This window comes from Leptidea sinapis, chromosome 36 (genome assembly GCF_905404315.1).
Source record: "Leptidea sinapis chromosome 36, ilLepSina1.1, whole genome shotgun sequence".
Taxonomy (NCBI): Eukaryota; Metazoa; Arthropoda; class Insecta; order Lepidoptera; family Pieridae; genus Leptidea; species Leptidea sinapis.
In genome coordinates this window covers 10,279,041-10,298,103 of record NC_066300.1, presented here as the reverse complement: position 1 = coordinate 10,298,103, position 19,063 = coordinate 10,279,041, and the positions used below count along the sequence as shown (strand labels likewise).

The 19,063-nt window shown below is 35.7% G+C and overlaps 1 protein-coding gene and 1 long non-coding RNA gene across 3 annotated transcripts in view; both read left to right on the top strand.

Annotated features, from left to right (window-relative positions):
- Positions 1 to 19,063, top strand: part of LOC126975483 (uncharacterized) — a 325,432-nt gene that overhangs the window by 85,120 nt on the left and 221,249 nt on the right. The gene's annotated exons all lie outside the window — the stretch shown is intronic.
- On the top strand, positions 6,497 to 9,152 carry LOC126975461 (uncharacterized). The gene is made up of 2 exons (XM_050823379.1): positions 6,497 to 7,092; positions 8,562 to 9,152. Exons 1-2 carry the CDS (start codon positions 6,520 to 6,522, stop codon positions 8,985 to 8,987), a joined length of 999 nt encoding a protein of 332 aa, XP_050679336.1. The 5' UTR covers positions 6,497 to 6,519; the 3' UTR covers positions 8,988 to 9,152.

Here is a 19,063-nt window from a genome sequence, read left to right as displayed (position 1 = left end):
GGGACTTCTTTAAAAATTCTTCCATTTATCGCCGTTTACAAGATGGATTACTGCCAATGGATGGAATAATTGTTGGCGATGCAGCTTTTCCGTTAAAGACTTATTTACTAAAACCGTATCCAGGTACGCAACTGACTACCGGTGAAGAAATCTTCAATTACAGATTATCTCGTGCGAGGCGTATTGTGGAAAATGCTTTTGGAATTCTAGTTTCCAGATTCCGTGTGTTTGAAAAAGCAATTCCCACCAGTTTGAAAACAGTTGATGCAATCGTCTGTGCATCCTGTGCCCTTCATAATTGGTTGCGAAAAAAATCTAACTCCTACATAACACCTACTTGTGTAGACAGAGAGGACTCTGAAGGACAAATAATACCAGGTACTTGGAGATCGGAAATAACTCCATTAACAAGTATAACTGATCAACTTAGAGGTAACCACTCCGTAAATGCGAAAGAGAGAAGAGATTTATTAAAAGAATACTTTATAACGAATGGAAGTGTACCGTGGCAATTAAACAGAATTTATTAAGTTATATTTTGTGTGATTTTTGTACTAAAAATAAATAAATATTGTGGGTACTTACTGTTGTTTTCCTTTGTATAGATACATTTCTTATAAAACCGTCCATTTCTTCGAACCATTTCACTTTTGGGATATACACATTTCCACCAGCGCCTGATGTTGGGGACTTTTTAATTTTATCCAGTTCCAAGTAGTAAGTTGCCCTCAAGTTTTTAATTTTGTGATGCAGTGCGAGTTGTGCTACGCAGCGTGGTCGCCGTACAATACAGTGGCAGCGACTGACCAGCGACTGACTTCGACATTTACACGGCGTCAATTGCGCTGGCGCGGGTGGCGGGGGGAGCGGACTGACGCCGAAAATATGAAGCGGGAATATTGAAGTCAGTGCTGACGCGACAGTACTGTACTGACTTGAAATCACTTTATACGATGGTAGTGCCAGGTCAGCACTGACTCGGCAGTCGACTGACGTCAGTTACTGACCCTGTCTAAACTTGCCTTACGAAATGCTGTGATATTTTTATGCATTTTGAAGTGAAAATTCTTTAGGCGCATGAGGGTATTTTTTTTACAAATTAAACGAAAAAGAACGTCACAGATATTTGAGATGTTTTTGTTCAAGGGAGAGAGCGATTGACACCGATTGAGGGAGAGTATTTTTTACTCTAGGGCTTCCCTACTAGCCTTGTATCGTGCAGTTTTTTTTTTAATTCCAAGATGGCCGCCGCGCAAAATTATGATCACAACCTTATGGGTATCGTGTCCGAGGTTTTCGAGGGTGCAGAGAACGATTGTGTGATCATTTTTGAAATCCAAGATGGCCGCCGCACAAAATTATGATAACAACAATACGGGTATCGTATCCGAGGTTCTCGAGGGTGCCGAGAACGATTTTGTGATCATTTTTGAAATCCAAGATGGCCGCCGCACAAAATTATGATTACAACATTATGGGTATCGTATCCGAGGTTCTCGAAGGTGCAGAGAACGATCCTGGGATCATTTTTGAAATCCAAGATGGCCGCCGCACAAAATTATGATTTCAGCAAATTGGGTATCGTATCCGAGGTTCTCGAGGGTGAATAGAACGATTTTGTGATCATTTTTGAAATCCAAGATGGCCGCCGCACAAAATTATGATTTCAGCAATATGGATATCGTGTCCGAGGTTCTCGAGGGTGCAGAGAACGATTTTGAGATCATTTTGAAAACCAAGATGGCCGCCGCACAAAATTATGATTTCAGCAATATGGATATCGTGTCCGAGGTTCTCGAGGGTGCAGAGAACGATTTTGAGATCATTTTGAAAACCAAGATGGCCGCCACGCAAAATTATGCTTACAACATTATGGGTATCATATCCGAATTTCTCGAAGGTGCAGAGAACGATTGTGGGATCATTTTTGAAATTCAAGATGGCCGCCGCGCAAAATTATGATAACAACAATATGGATATCGTATCCGAGGTTGTCGAGGGTGTCGAGGACGAATTTTGAGCGGTGGCCATCTTGGATTCCAAAAATGATCCCAAAATCGTTCTCTGCACCCTCGAGAACCTCGGATACGATACCCATATTGCTGAAATCATAATTTTGTGCAGCGGCCATCTTGGATTTCAAAAATAATCACACAATCGTTCTCTGCACCCTCGAGAACCTCGGACACGATATCCATATTGCTGAAATCATAATTTTGTGCGGCGGCCATCTTAGATTTCAAAAATGATCACACAATCGTTCTCTGCACCCTCGAGAACCTCCGACACGATATCCATACTGCTGAAATCATAATTTTGTGCGGCGGCCATCTTGGATTTCAAAAATGATCACAAAATCGTTCTCTGCACCCTCGAGAAACTCGGACACGATATCCATATTGCTGAAATCATAATTTTGTGCGGCGGCCATCTTGGATTTCAAAAATGATCACAAAATCGTTCTCTGCACCCTCGAGAACCTCGGACACGATATCCATATTGCTCAAAATCATAATTTTGTGCGGCGGCCATCTTGGATTTCAAAAATGATCACAAAATCGTTCTCTGCACCCTCGAGAACCTCGGACACGATATCCATATTGCTCAAAATCATAATTTTGTGCGGCGGCCATCTTGGATTTCAAAAATGATCACACAATCGTTCTCTGCACCCTCGAGAACCTCGGACACGATATCCAAATACAAATACAATTTTTTTTCAAATACAAATATTTTATTTTGTTTCAAAAGAAAAACGTATTATACAAAAAAGCCATGTACATACTACTACATACTCATAATACCTACTACACAACATTATACATCACAACCTTTAGATACAAACATTAAGAAGCCTATATACTTATGTTTGGTAAGTGCATCTAGACAAGTAGGTACGAAGTTTTTATTGCTAGGACTTCTTAAAGAACCTAGGCACATTGTCGAGTGGCAACATTAGTAATAAGCAATGACTTTGACGTTTTAAAATTACTGTTCCCCTTACCCCCTTACCTCTATAAAATGTCAACTTCAATTTGAGTTTTAATATATTACTCTTGCTGAGATTTTGCACCAAGAGACACCATCTTGTAGTTTTTAATATACGCAACACTGCATCCAAAGTTAACGCATTTATAAAATCATCAAAGGTTAATAACCAAAAATTCGTCCAAAGCATACAAAAATCAGTCTTCCTAACCGCTACTGAACATTTGGACCTTCTTCGCCAAATATTTGCACAAATTCGACGACGAGCGACCTTTGGAACGTGGATACATAGCACGTGGCGGCTCGAGACAAAGACGTATAAATCGCACATGTGGACGAATTTTAATGAATGAGCTGCAAATAATCAAGTAAACGGAGACTAAGCGCACATTGGAATCGAAGTTAAGTTGGATATTCATCGAAAATTATACGCACATCGGTGGGGACAATCCTTCAATCCTTTCCATCATCTCCTGTTTATTGTAGGTACTAAATCTTACTTGTGCAGTATATTAAATTAACTAATTAATTATCTCTAATTCCAGTCAAATCGGTGCAGTGTAATATCACATTTCCAGCCATTTAAAGGTTAGATGACGTTGCTAGGTGGCAATCAGTAACGTGGGATTGAGCTGACGATCATAAGACTGTAAGTATTCCTCTTTACAATGGCCACCAAAATGCCTACCGAATCTAAATCTCGTGATAAATCTCCTATTTTGCTAAGTGTAGATAGTAGTGAGTTAGTTCGTGATTTGGTTAGGAAACGTGCTATTATAAAGGGCAGGCTTACCAAATTTAGAATCTATAGCGAAGTGTGAAGATTTTTCTAATCAAAAACGCATTGATTTAAAGTTGAGAATTCAAGGATGTATTACTTTATTTTCTGAATTTAACGATATTCAAACTACAATAGAAGAAAAGGTGTCTGATACCGAGTTAACCGAACAGTTAAATCAACGTGAACTTTTTGAAGACACTTATTATTCTCTAATATCTCATGCTGAATTTTTGCTTAAAATTGATAATGATGCTGACTGCTCTAATTTATGCCATAAAGGTACTAGTCACATTAATTCCGTTAAGTTGCCTATTATATCGATGCCTACCTTTGACGGATCTTATGAGCACTGGCTGGAGTTCAGAGACACCTTTATATCACTCGTTCACGATTTTCAAGATATTTCAAAAATTCAAAAATTTCACTACCTCAAATCATGCTTAAAAGGTGACGCAGAACAAGTCATACATTCTATAGAATTTTCATCTGATAATTATCAACTCGCATGGAATTCACTGCTCGATCGTTATAATAACAGCAGACTTTTAGTTCACAATCATGTTAAATCTTTGTTTACTATAACAACGCTAACAAAAGAGTCACCGTCATTAATCCGAAAATTAATAGACACTGTTCAAAATAATTTACGTGCACTCAAAATCCTAGGCGAACCTACAGACACCTGGGATACCTTGATTATTTATATTGTTGTGTCAAAGTTAGATAAAGTAACAAAGAGAGAATGGGAGGCTCATAAATGCAGAGTGCATTTATGTTCCCAAACCCAAATGTAAACAATTCTACAAAATTATTAGTAACCGATTTAATCAATTTTCTTCGTAACAGAGCAGACATGCTGGAGGCATTGCAGCGTTCACATAATGCCGACATACATAAACACCTACAAAATAATAAAAAAACACACACTAAATTTCACAATATGTTACACTGCAATGTTTCCAGCGAGCCGAGTAAGACGCAATATGAAAAACAGCGTAGTAAGATGTCGTGCATAAAATGTAACGCGAATCATAGGTTGTTCTCATGCAAAAGATTTATTGAAAGTAATTTAGATTCAAAACTTAAACTTGTACGCGAACACAACTTATGTGAGAATTGTTTACATCCGGGACACAAAGTAATCAACTGTAGATTTGGGCCTTGCAGACATTGCAACAAAAAACATAACTCATTGTTACATAAGGCTAATTACAGTTCAGGTTCATTGCATACTTCAATGAATACTGAGACACCGATCGCTAGTGTGAGCGATGCGCCCGAGTCCCTCCCCGCGAGCGCACTCACCGTTCAATTAAACAAGGCACACATGCAAACGCAATCTATTAAGTCTACAGGTGTGCAATCTATTTTATTGTCAACAGCTATCGTTGATGCACATGGTATATATTATAAAGCGCGGGCGCTCCTCGATAGTGGTAGCCAGCGTTGTTTCATTTCCGAATCATTTTGTAAACGTTTAAAAGCACCATTAGTACAGTCCACAAACGAAATTCGAGGTGTCGGTGATTTAATAATACATTGTTCGCAAGTTTGTAATATCGTTTTCAAATCTTGCGTCGATAACTTATTTACTACTCACATTCAGTGTTACGTTGTGCCTAAAATCACCGCTTCAATGCCTGCCGTATGTAAATTAAGCGCACATATCTGTATTCCAGATAACATACGATTGGCCGATCCGGAGTTTTTAGACTACAAAAGTATTGACATTTTAATTGGGGCAGATAAATTTTGGGATCTATTACTAGATGGAAGGATTCGTTTATCTAGTGGTCCGTTTTTACAAAATACAAAGTTAGGTTGGATAATTTCGAGTCCTATTAATATTAATACACGCAATAAAACCCATATCCTATGTAACTTCAATCAATCAATCGATACGCAATTACGTCGATTCTGGGAGCTGGAAGAGCTGCCTAAGCGTCGGGACACGCGCACGGATGAAGAGCAGGCTTGTGAACAATCTTTTGCTACCACGACTACACGCAATGACGATGGTAGATTCTGTGTACACATTCCTCTCAAGGAATCGCCCGCTGCTTTGGGTGAATCATTCTCTCAGGCTGAACGCCGTTTTTTATCATTAGAAAAACGATTATCACGCAATCCTGATTATAAGAAATTATATACTGAATTTATTCGTGAATATATTAATTTAGGTCACATGACTCGTGTTAATACTTATCCCAATTTACACTATTTTTTACCATCATGGCGTCTTTCGAGAACACAGCACGACTACAAAGCTCCGTGTAGTTTTCGACGCCAGCGCAGTAACCAGTACCGGTAAATCGTTCAACGATATTCAGCTCGTCGGTCCTCCAATACAAGGAGATCTTTTAGGCATTTTATTACGATTTCGGCAATTCAAGTATACAGCTATCGCCGACTGTGAGAAAATGTATCGGCAAGTGCTTGTCGTGCCTCAGCAACGTTCCCTGCAGCTGATCATCTGGCGAGAGGAACCGACGCAGCCGCTTGAAATATATCAGTTGAACACAGTCACATACGGTACGGCATCCGCGCCTTTTCTAAGTGTTAGGTGTTTGAAGCAGCTGGCGATCGATTGTGATAACATTCAAGTAAGAAGGGTGATTAATGAAGATTTCTTTGTTGATGACCTTGAAAATTTAATTGATATTTGCAAGGGTACCATGGAGGTACTAAAGTCAGGTTGTTTTTCACTACGCAAGTGGATATTTAACTTTAATATAGAAGATACAAAATTTATGTCATTAAATGACTGTTCACTTAGAGATTTAAATTTAGGCGCGCAAAATCAGTGTAAAGCTTTGGGAATTGGTTGGTGTAACGTTACTGATAATTTCAATTTTAACACTCAATTACGCACAGACAATATTGACAATACTCCCGTAACAAAACGATTAATATTGTCTATTGTTTCACAGATATTCGATCCATTAGGTTTGCTTAGCCCGGCAGTCATCGTCGGAAAGGTGTTGCTACAGAGACTGTGGCTGTTGAAATCAGAGTGGGACGATCCTATCCCTACTGATATAATACATACATGGAACAGCATTGTTGACAGCTTAAGTTATCTTAGCACAATTAAAGTTCCACGTCATGCCTTTCAGTGCAATGCTTTGCGCACCGAGCTTCACATCTTTACCGACGCTTCTCAGACTGCATACGGCGCCTGCGCCTATGTACGCACTGTATGTACTAAACAGGTAGTAGTCAAGTTATTTTTATCTAAGGCCAAAGTGGCCCCATTAAAACCAGTGAGCATACCTAGATTAGAATTATGCGGGGCTTTATTAGGAGCTCAGTTATATGATAAGATACGCACATCACTAACTCGTGAGTTTGATGACGTCATATTCTGGACCGACTCAACGATAGTGTTAGGCTGGTTACACATGGCACCTTCATTGCTTAAGACATTTATTCAGAACAGAGTCGCTGAAATTAACGAACTTACAAATAGTTACACTTGGCGTCATGTTGCTGGCAAGGAGAACCCAGCTGACCTCGTCTCACGCGGAGTGAGTTTAAAAGACTTAGCATCGTTAACGTTTTGGTGGGAAGGCCCTACTTTTTTACATAATATTGATTTTCACAATAATACACAATCAAATATTCATATTCCAATTCAAGAACTCCCTGAAGTTAAACCTAATGTAATTAATTCCTTCATTTCTAAACACGATGATAATAATATATTTTTATTTCCCTTTAATAAGTTTTCACAATTTAATCGCATGGTTCGCGCCACTGCCTATGTACTGAGGTTCATTCATAACGCGCGCAACAAAGTAATTAATAGGCTAACCGGTTCGATCAAGGTCAATGAACTCACAAATGCAATCAACTCATTAGCTAGGTTGTCGCAAAGAGAATCTTTTCCAAACGAATACAACTTGTTAATGAATGGTAAACAAGTTAAACCAAAAGATAGACTATCTAAGTTTAATTTATTTTTTGATAACAAGTATAATATTATGCGAGTAGGTGGTAGAATTAATAATTCAACAGAATTTAATTACAATAAAAAACATCCAATACTTTTATCTTGTAAGCATCCATTTACGGTATTATTATTTCGACATGAACATATCAAGAGTTTGCACAGCGGACCGCAAGCGCTGTTGTATCACGTACGGGAGAAGTGGTGGCCTCTGTCTGGCCGCGATCTAGCTAGGAAGGTCATCAGTGTGTTATCTGCACGCGCATTAGGGGTAAAACAATCAATCCGATTATGGGAAACTTACCTAAAGAGCGGGTAACTTTGACTTTTCCTTTCTTTCGATCTGGTGTAGACTATGCAGGGCCAGTGTTGATACTAAGCCGTAGGGGTAGGGGTGCAAAATTGATAAAGGGCTGTATATGTTTATTTATTTGTTTTACAACGCGCGCTATACATTTAGAATTAGTTAGTGATCTGTTTACCGATACATATTTATTAGCCTTAAAGCGCTTCATTTCACGGCGAGGGAAGCCAGCCGAAATATATTCAGATAATGGTCGTAATTTTGTTGGATTAAGCAATGAGTTTGTTCGGTTTTTATCACACTGCAGTACAGACATTGTAGATTACGCAACTAGCCAACAAATAAAATTTTCTTTCATTCCCCCTTACTCTCCGCATTTTGGTGGCCTTTGGGAAGCTGGAATAAAATCGAGTAAATACCATCTTCGTCGTGTGATAGGTAACGCACACCTTACCTACGAAGAATACAGCACAGTACTTGCACAAATAGAAGCAGTACTCAATTCCCGACCTTTGTCTCCCTTGTCCTCGGATCCACACGATTTTTCACCACTCACCCCTGGACACTTCCTGATCGGCTGTCCTCTCACTGCGCCAGTCTGCGACGACGACCTGCGAGACGTTCCTATCAACCGACTTTCACACTATCAAAGAGTGGAGCAGCTAAGGCAACATTTTTGGAGTCGATGGTCAAAAGAATACATTTCCAAACTGCAGATGAGGAGTAAATGGAGAGAAACCGTAACCGACCTCAAACCTAACGCTATGGTTTTGATTAAAGACATTAATCTTCCGCCGTTGAAATGGAAATTAGGTCGTGTCATTCGAACGATACCCGGCAGCGACGGAGTTTCAAGAGTTGCCGACATACGCACTTCAACAGGCATCACGCGACGAGCATACGCTAAGATCTGCCCTCTTAACACAGATGATGACACTGAGCTGAAGAAGACGGTTGTAAGCTGAAGCTTTCAAGGCCGCGGGCATGTCGAGTGGCAACATTAGTAATAAGCAATGACTTTGACGTTTTAAAATTACTGTTCCCCTCACCCCCTTTCCTCTATAAAATGTCAACTTCAATTTGAATTTTAATATATTACTCTTGCTGAGATTTTGCACCAAGAGACACCATCTTGTCGTTTTTAATATACGCAACACTGCATCCAAAGTTAACGCATTTATAAAATCATCAAAGGTTAATAACCAAAAATTCATCCAAAGCATACAAAAATCAGTCTTCCTCACCGCTACTGAACAAACATACAGACAGTAGGTTTTATGTGAAGCAGACATAAAAGCTGGTGCCTTCCCAGAAAATTGATATTTTGCTGGAGTGGTAGGTATGTAGTCTACATTATGACAACAATCTACTAGTACATGGCTGAGCTCTAACTCCTAACTAAGTTTCCCTGTGTTTAGGGTATTAGTACTACCCGTGTATCGGTCTGTTATTCCATAGTTCAAGAATGTGTATGTCTGACTATTATAATGCACAAAATGAGTAGTAGTTTAATAATTTTGAAAGGAAAAATAAATAAGTAATATAATATAGTATATAATTCATTTAAAGGTATGAGTAGTAATGAGTAAATATGTAGGTCGGTATGTATACCACCAGATAATTATGTACATACTAGTGAAGGTATATGATTGTATATTTCTTTATATGTTGAAATATAGATAGATATAATATTTTCTAAAAGAATATGTGCTTATTTGCTAATTAGTAACGTAAGGTATCTAAATTATTACCTAGTTTTAAATTAAACAAGTTTAAATGTATCCTAAACCTATTGAAATATAAGTACTTATTAATAAATAATATCGTATATTAATTATTTAGATCAACTGATGTAATGTAAATGATACGTGTAATGTGATATTTAATTAAAGTAGAATTACTTTCGGTACATACCCAGACCATTTCGCCAGTTGGGTAGTTAGGTAGCTAACCTGATTCACATATTTGGTTTGTTACACTTAATTAAATAACAGGATGTCTACCAATTGATAATCAAACACACTACATTATTACCACAGTTTCTAATAAAAATGGTAATCATTGCACAAAATAAATTGTACTTCGCTGTTGTATTAAAATTACATGTACCCTCAATAAAACAATAAGTGAGTTGATACCGACATGAATCAACACAGTATTAGCAGCTACTAGATGCGACAAGATGCAGTTATAAGTTGTATATTATTAATATATATATATATATATATATATATTTTTTTTATTTTTTTTTAAGGTGGATTTTAATTATTGATCCTAAAGTAGTTTTACTTACTAAGAAGAGTCATGTTAAATTTTAAATGTATTACGTTATAATTTCTAACAATTCTTCAGTTTCTCTATAGTTTTTTGTTAGAAACCAGTTTTGAACTTCATGTTTGAGTTTATTTGTGGTCATTTCAAAAATATTTAGATCTTTATTTATTTTATTATATAGAGAATTTGATAAGAAAGGGATTTGTTTATTAGTCAATTTTGTTTTGTTTGATGGTATTTGACAGACATTATGTCGGAGCCTTTTTTGCTTAATTTGTTCGCGTATTGTGTTTATATAGAAGCACATGTAATATATACAACTGTCTCACGCTCATTAGCCTATTTTCACGATACAGCTGCTTTGTGGGATGCCTAAAACTTTTAAAAAACATTACTTTAAGTACTTATTAGGTGTGATTTCGGGACTCCTCCTCATACCGGTAGGCAATATATTAATAGCGATTGTACCAGGGACACATAAATGTTTTTATAAGTTCCGGATCTGCGACATGTCGTAAGCTTTTAAAAATATATATTAGGTTCCTAATTCTGCTTGTCTGGTTATCGATATGTATGTCCCATCTCAGGTGTCTGTCTAGATAGACTCCTAGGTATTTAATATGGTCAGCTCTTTGGATATTTAGACAGTTGCAATAGTCAGATCGACCAGGAAAATGCATACATGAATGTATTTTAATCTGATAGTCCTGATCAGGATTGTTTCTGGTTGAAATTGAGAAGGGGACATACTTCGTTTTATATACATTTAAGGTCAAAATGTTGCGTTTTAGCCAATTAGATACTTTGGATAACCCTCGTTCTGCTATTTCCTTAACGTCTGTCCATGTACTTCCTGAAAATATTAATGCAGTGTCGTCTGCATATGTTGAGGTGACAGTGTTAGGTAATTGCATGTTACAGAGTTCGTTAATATATATAGTGAAGAGCGTTGGCCCGAGTATGCTTCCTTGCGGAACTTCACAGTCAACATAGAACTCGTCACTAAGATATTGGTCAATTTTAAACGCTTGTTTGCGGTTTGTAAGGTAGCTTTCAAAAAGTTTAAGCTGAAAACCCCTTATAAGGAGTTGCTCTAGTTTATGTAAAAGGTTGGGAGCAGAGACAGTGTCGAATTGATGTCAATAATTATATTGTTATACATTTTATGCTGTATCAATAATGCATCCAGTGATGACGTGAAATTGCTTGTATCTCTGAAAGCTGGCGGCCTATAGATACAGATTATGCATGTATCACCAGATGTAAGAGTCAGACAGTTCGCCTCAATGAGATGGGGCTCGCTTACTGAAAAAGACAATTCACTTTTAACGTACGTCACTAGTCCGTCATTTTGATTTAGTAGTCGTGATGTCTTGAACGATTTATATCCAGAAAGCACTGGGTTTGTCCTATCACTACAAAGCCAGTACTCTGTAAGTATGATGATATCAATACTTAACTTCATTCTTGTTAACAAAACATTTAGTTTTGCTTCTAATATTTTGTGTCATTAGAGTCAGTGAGTCGTTCTTGCCTTGTGTGAAATACCGATAACACTCCTCTGCATTCTCAATAATAACGGCCTTGGATATTGACAAATGGTCAATGTCCAAGGCCAAGTCAACTACGTCTGAGGACATAATTATATTATATCAGCTGGCATTAAGACCTCTGCCATTGTGATACAGAGGATGCTGAGGAGACCGTACTCGGTGCCATCTAAATGGCTGAACATCTTATCATTTGGGTATCTGACCTTGAGTTGTACTTAGTATAGATATATATTTTTCATAATATTGTAAATACTTATATTAATACTAAAACGTGTAATATTAAAAAATGTAAAGACTACTATACTTATATTAATACTATAAATAAAACTATAATATATGACAGGTTGAGTAATTAGATATCCTACGTATGTTTTGGATTTACAGGCTAGTCACAAGATATTCTCATTGCCATTCACCTTTAGAGAGTCCAGCTGTTGGGTGCTGCGTAAGAGGATAGCAGTTGACTCTTCAGTTTTCTTAGTGAAAACTTTACCATTCTTCACCCAACAGAATTTATAGTTCTCTGTTTTTGCCAGCATTCAAGCCTGATAATACAATTGCTTAGCATTAGGTGTTAAGAGCTCAGACATATATATTATGGAACCAGTCTTACCTGGCACTCCTATAGCATCTGCGTTGAGTTTACTGTCTGTATGGGCCTTGTTGTATTTTTTAAATGATGTTAGGGACTTTTCTTTTTTGGTGCTGCTGTTAAATTCTGCAATTATATGCATTTTTTCCTTGTTTTTGTTGTGTAAACGGTGGGCAGTTCTTATGTCTCCATCATGGATACTCTCTTCAATTTCGGATCCAATGCTTTTAACGACTTGTAGTATATATTCATCTGGAGTCACAGGAACGTTTCGTATTTCGACATGATTCAACCTCTGCAACCTTTGAATGTTTTCCAACTGTCCCTGCATATATTGTATGATAGTGACGTTTTTTTTTGTTTATCTTTTGTAGATCTTCTACTTTAGTGGCAAGTTCTTGAAATTTGACTTCATTTGCTGCATCCCGCTTCGCCATCTCCATCTTTAGTTCATCGAACTTGGAAGTAAATTTTCCTCGCATTTTTTTAAATTGAGAATTAATATCTGCTGTAAGGGTCTCTATTGCTTCTAGGACGGGTTCAGCTTTCCTTTTGCGTGTAACGTGTATAGGTTTATCTTTAATTAAGACTGTCTCAGTGAGGTCACTTAGTGATGACGATTTTACCGGGGAACGAAGCATTATAATTGGTTTAATGTCACTTCTAGACTTCAGTATATCAACGGTATATCTTTGGTCGGCTTAAGCAGAGCGGCGGAACGCGTGCTCACAACTTAAAACACGTCTTCACCAAACGAGAACGGGGGAAGTATTGCTGAAATCATAATTTTCTGCGGCGGCCATCTTGGATTTAAAAAATGATCATTAAATCGTTCTCTGCACCCTCGAGAACCTCGGACACGATATCCATATTGCTGAAATCATAATTTGTGCGGCGGCCATCTTGGATTTGTCTAACTTCCCTAAAGTACATACATACAAAAATCCCACGTGGCATAATTTTCGAAATAATATTACGTTAATTTTATTTTAGTACTTTCCGACTTCCATTTTCCTATATATTTCAACAAATACGCTGTCGCATCATCATTATTTTTTTACTATAATTCCCGCTTTATACTTGTTTGCTAAAATCTTACGTAATATGAGCCCGAGAGACACGAACACAGTACCTTCCTTGACAGTGGTCACGGGCGTACTGACTACTGCTGGCATGAGCGAGCATGGCGTCACGTTTGGTTTATTACGAAAAAAAATTATATAAAATAATTCACAAAGCGTATTGATAAATCCCACAATGAAAACTTATAAATACTAATAAACTATCGAATAAAATAAGTTTTGTGTTTATAGCTATAATAGTTTTATGATAATATAAACAATTCAAATAAAAAAGACTATTTTTCAAAAAATAAATCTATCGAGATTTTTTTTCGTAATCGTGTTTTCGAAACAGCGATAGTTTAGATAAAGAAATGAAGATAAACATGTCAAAAAATTGGAACCGTAGTATTTGTAGAAGTATTTTAATTAGATTTTTAAAAATGTTACTTTTTAGGACTATAGCGCCTTAAGTAATTTTTCTGAGCTAGAGTAAATAAAAATACTAATTGACGGAATAAAAGGATTAAAGTTTTTGTCATGACATTGACATTGAAATGATTGTCAGTTGTGACAAATTAGGGAACATATAATTAGTTAAACAATTAGTAATAATTATGTACAATTTTGTTGCGTTTTTTATAAGTTTTATTGTAATTACTACTGGTAGCCCTAATACTAAATAAAAAATAAATTGAATAAGAGTGTACTTGTCAAAATTTGTACTTTCAACTTGTAAATTGATATAACTTGTAGGCATGAGGCAAAGTTTATGGTCTCAGTATACCCAAGTAGAGAATACAGTTATTCCCAATTATAACTTTAACAAATATTTGTTTAAATAAAACGTTGACCCAATAATATGAAGTATTGTTGAAAGCCTTTTAAACTATTTTAAACTTTTACAATAAACTCAAAGTAGCTATAAGTATACAGGTTAAAGGCCAAGCAAACCAACAAATCAATATACCTTACAAACAGTTTTTCATAAACATTTATTGGCTACATTTATACGATATAAGTGATGCAGTTAGGGCCAATAAATCCAATCAATACAAAAAAATAATCATATTGTAGTATAAAGTAAATATTTTTGCCATGGACTAACAAACATTTAATTAACCAGTTGACAGATTAATAATAAAAACAATTGATTCTCCCGTTTACATATTTTAGAAACTAATAAGTTTATTAATAATGGAATAATAAATAACATATATTTGGTTACTACATAATAGAAGTGTGCAATAATGCTTTATTATTCAGAGAAGGTGATGTACTCACGTAATAAGCAGCTTGACATATTCTAATCTAACGTAGGTATGATCTAGCATACACAATTTGTGATTTATAAGATAAAAGATGATTAACTACGATATTAATACGATAAAGTTACCGGTGGGAGGCTCCTTCATACAGAATGCCGGCTAGAATATGGGTACCACAAAGGCGGCTTTTTCTGCAGTGAAGCAGTAATGTGCAAAAATTATTATGTTTCGGTTAGTAGGGCGCCATAGCTAGAGAAATTACTTGACGAGACTTAATATCTTATGTCTCAAAGAGACGAGCGCAATTGAAGTGACACTCAGAATTTTTGGATTTTTCAAGAATCCTGAGCGGCACTGTATTGTAATTTGCAAAGTGTATCAATTACCATCAGTTGAACGTCCTGCTCGTCTTGTTCCTTATTGTCATAAAAAAGTCAAGTTCAAATGTTCCTTACAATATTTGTATTACTTAAACATTTCTTATTAAGAATAACAAAACAACATTAGAAAAGAAGATATGCGAGAAATACAGCGGTGTGTTTTATTTTTGCGGCCTTGTGGCGATCACTGCACTTAACCATATTACCAAGCTAAAATAAAATTTCTAGCGTAATTCAGAGAAATTTAATCGTTGCATTTTATTCGATAACCCCTCACTTTCAAAGATAAATTATATTATTTGATTGGTAAGTTAACTGGCAAAGCGATGTCAGTGTATTCAGATATAACTTCGTCACCTTATAATTATTACATTATTTTTCAAGCTCTAGTCTCTAGTGGATAGGTATGAGGTTAAGAGGGTTTTGGCGTCCGCATATTTAGACACTATTTTTGATTACAAACCGCACGCCACTGCTAATGCAACACAGCTGGAACATTTCGTCGATAGATTTGCATCGTCTGTGTCGGAATTAACAAATTTAAAGTTAGATGACATAAGTAACTTTATTTTATTGTATATTAGATAGATATATCGCATCAGATACCTTATCAGATATATCATACAATATCTAAACTTTTCGGCTTTACGTTTGAGTTTTGTATGAAGTTATACCTGAAAATAAACCAATAATATATAGTGAATCTCATAATGGAAACATTCAGGCTTGACCGAACAAAGGATCTGCGAATGTTGAAACGCAAATATCTTTCCGGAATACATAACAAGTTTTTATGATGGAATTTAAAATATTCCTTTTTGCATGCAGAGTTGCCAAGCCAACAGCTATTTGATCCATCGAACTTACTTTGTATTACCTCATTATATAAATCTGGCCATTACACATACAGAATTGAACAAAAGACAATTCATAGAATAATTATAAAATTATTACTGATCGCCGATATAGTAATGTAAGAACTGTATATCAGGGTCGATATGTTGAGTTTATTATATTATCAACATTTATCACTACATAATATTATTTAAAAAAGTCCTCCGCCGCGTCGGTCTGTCTGTCTGTTCGCGATAAACTCTTAAACTACTGCACCTATCTTCACGCTGTTTTCACCAATGGGTAGCGTGTTTCTTGAGGATGGTTTAAGTATACAATTTATTAAGTTTTTTTATACATTTTTGTATATTAACGAAATTTGTTGGAGATGCCAGTAATAAACCGTCTGGAAGCTTTAAACGAAAACGCTGTCAAAACCCTTTGAGATATAACAAAATAATGTATCGTGGAATTGTGTATTTAATATAGGTGTCCAGAAAAGTCCGCGTCTATCTTTTAAAGATATACTATAACCATTCTAAAATTTTCGAAATTGGCAATTATTGAACGGTAATGTAAAAGCCGTTTGCACAAATGCGATATTAATCCTTATCATTTTCTATTGGCAGAACAGCATCTGTCGGGTAAGCTGGTTAATTATATATATAGATATTGGAATTTATAATAAAATATTTTAAATAAAATAATAAATTTCTTTACTCTATATAAATTACAGGTTAGTTTTAAACATTAGTATTATATTTGCGATAGTAAATCTTTATTTAAATAAAGTTTTAGATTAGTAAGAGAATGGATAATTAATTTTGATTGCACGAAGTTGGCTTATTGTCTTTCAATTATCTACTGCGAGATTATAAGCCTACTGACAATACAAACTTTGAGACAATATCAATTTGTAGTGGGTTAAGTCAACTTAAAGATTAATTGAAAACTATCACTGTATTGATGTATTGTTGGGCTTAAACCGTATTTGTATTTACTGATGTAGAATTAAGTATTGCACAGTATATTTTCGTAGGTAACTAAGATAAGTTTGGTGTTGGGGCTCCTGCTTCGACTGCCGAAGACAGCAAGCGTCGCAAATATGTCGGTCTCAGTGAGTCCTACATATTTGTGCCATTTGGTGTCAAGACACTTGGCCCGTATGGCCCAGAGGCGTGGACAGTGTACAAAGTACTACTATCTACACTATCTTTGCGCCTCAATAAGGACTGGAAACCCAAGCGATGCTGGCAGCTACTTCGTTCAACGAATCAGACTAGCTATCCAACGTGGAAATGCTGCTTTTCTTGGTACACTACACCGTAATGATAGTTCTAATTTAATGTAATCATAGTACTGTATATAGTTTTAAGATTTGTTTTGTTTAAATTGCCTACTAGATAATAAATAGTACAGATGTACAGTAAGATAATATTATATTTTATGTAAAAATGTTCAGATGCATTAAAAGTAAGAGTAATGTTATTATCTCCTTAATGGAACAACTTTATCAAAATCTCGAAAACGTAATTAGATATGTTTGCTTCGGTTAGTAATTGAGGGGTAATTTAGTTTCGGTTTAAAGTTTGTATGCCGATGTATTACAAGCACGTGAGGTATTTAATCAAAATATGCTTTTCACACGAGTATCCGTTAACCAAAGCGTATTTAAAGCCACTGAGTGCCCGAACATTGAACAATTTATTAAGGGCCATTCCACAAAACACTGCTGTAGATTTTTTGCCAGATGTTGATATTTAACACTAAGTGGAGAATTTGGTCCACTTCATATCATGTTAAGGAGAAAATTCTCGTTCCATAACATACTCATATAAATCATTATATTGCGGAGTTTGATGGTACCACAGTATTATTTTAGGTATAAGTCATGGTGGAATTTAGTAGCTCTTTCGTATTTAGTTTGGTTATTTAAATTCAAATTCAAAATTCAAATTCAAATATTTTTATCCAAAATAGGATGTGGCATCAATTATTGAAAGTCAAAAAAAACTACCACCCTTTCCAAAATGAATGCCTCAGGGCTGAGTAGAACGGGCGCAACAAACTATTAAGTACAGTGGCTGTATCAAACTGTAAGCTGTACACACCGTAAATAAATAAAGATATTTATCATGCGTGCATTTAACTACCAATTAAAAAAAATAAAATAGCTTTAATTTTTATAATATATTTTTTATGTTGGTTGCAGTAGCACTTCCTCGTCTAGGATTACTTCATGGAGTACAGTTAAGTGCTACTTGAGAGATAAGATATATCTTTATTTTATTATGTTATTATCTTTATTATAATTCTATTTTTTTTTATTTCCAATACATGTTTTGTATGGACATATTTTCTATGAGCGAATTTATTGATGCACGGTTTCACAGTCCTGCTGTGAAACAATTTCATTATAACAGCAGGAAGCATATTTTACGAAATAATTCTAGATGGTATGAAATATATGTGACAAATTTATAAAAAAAATATTTTATTTATTATGTAGGTACATAACAACGTCTGGGTCAGCTAAATTTATATCATATATGATCACATCATTACCATATTATCTATATCAACCATAATACATATTTTATTACGATAATAACCTGGCGAATAAAAATAGCAACATAAAACTGCCGCGATTCCTTGTCATAGGTAAAAGGGAAAATATTAAAGAAGTCGAAACTCGGAGAAGGGCTGCGATAAAATTACTAACCTGCCTCAAGACTCTTCCAATGTTCGGAGAAATATCACGAATTTCCATCTCTAGCATAAAAAGGTTTAATAAGTGAAGTCTCTTTATCATATCTTACTCATATTAGAAATGTGAAAGTTTGTGTGTTTTTCTTTTTTTGTTCCTTATTCACGCTGAAACGGATGGACCGATTTCAATATAACTTAAATGAGGTTTTCTGATCGTTCGCAAGAAATCCTAATAATATTAAGAACAGAGGAAAAAATTTAGAGTTCCCATGGGATGACCTACAAATCCTACTCTATATATTCAATAATGTATACACTATTTTTATTTCCTATTGTAAATGCGATATGTGTGTTTGTTTGTTTCCATTGC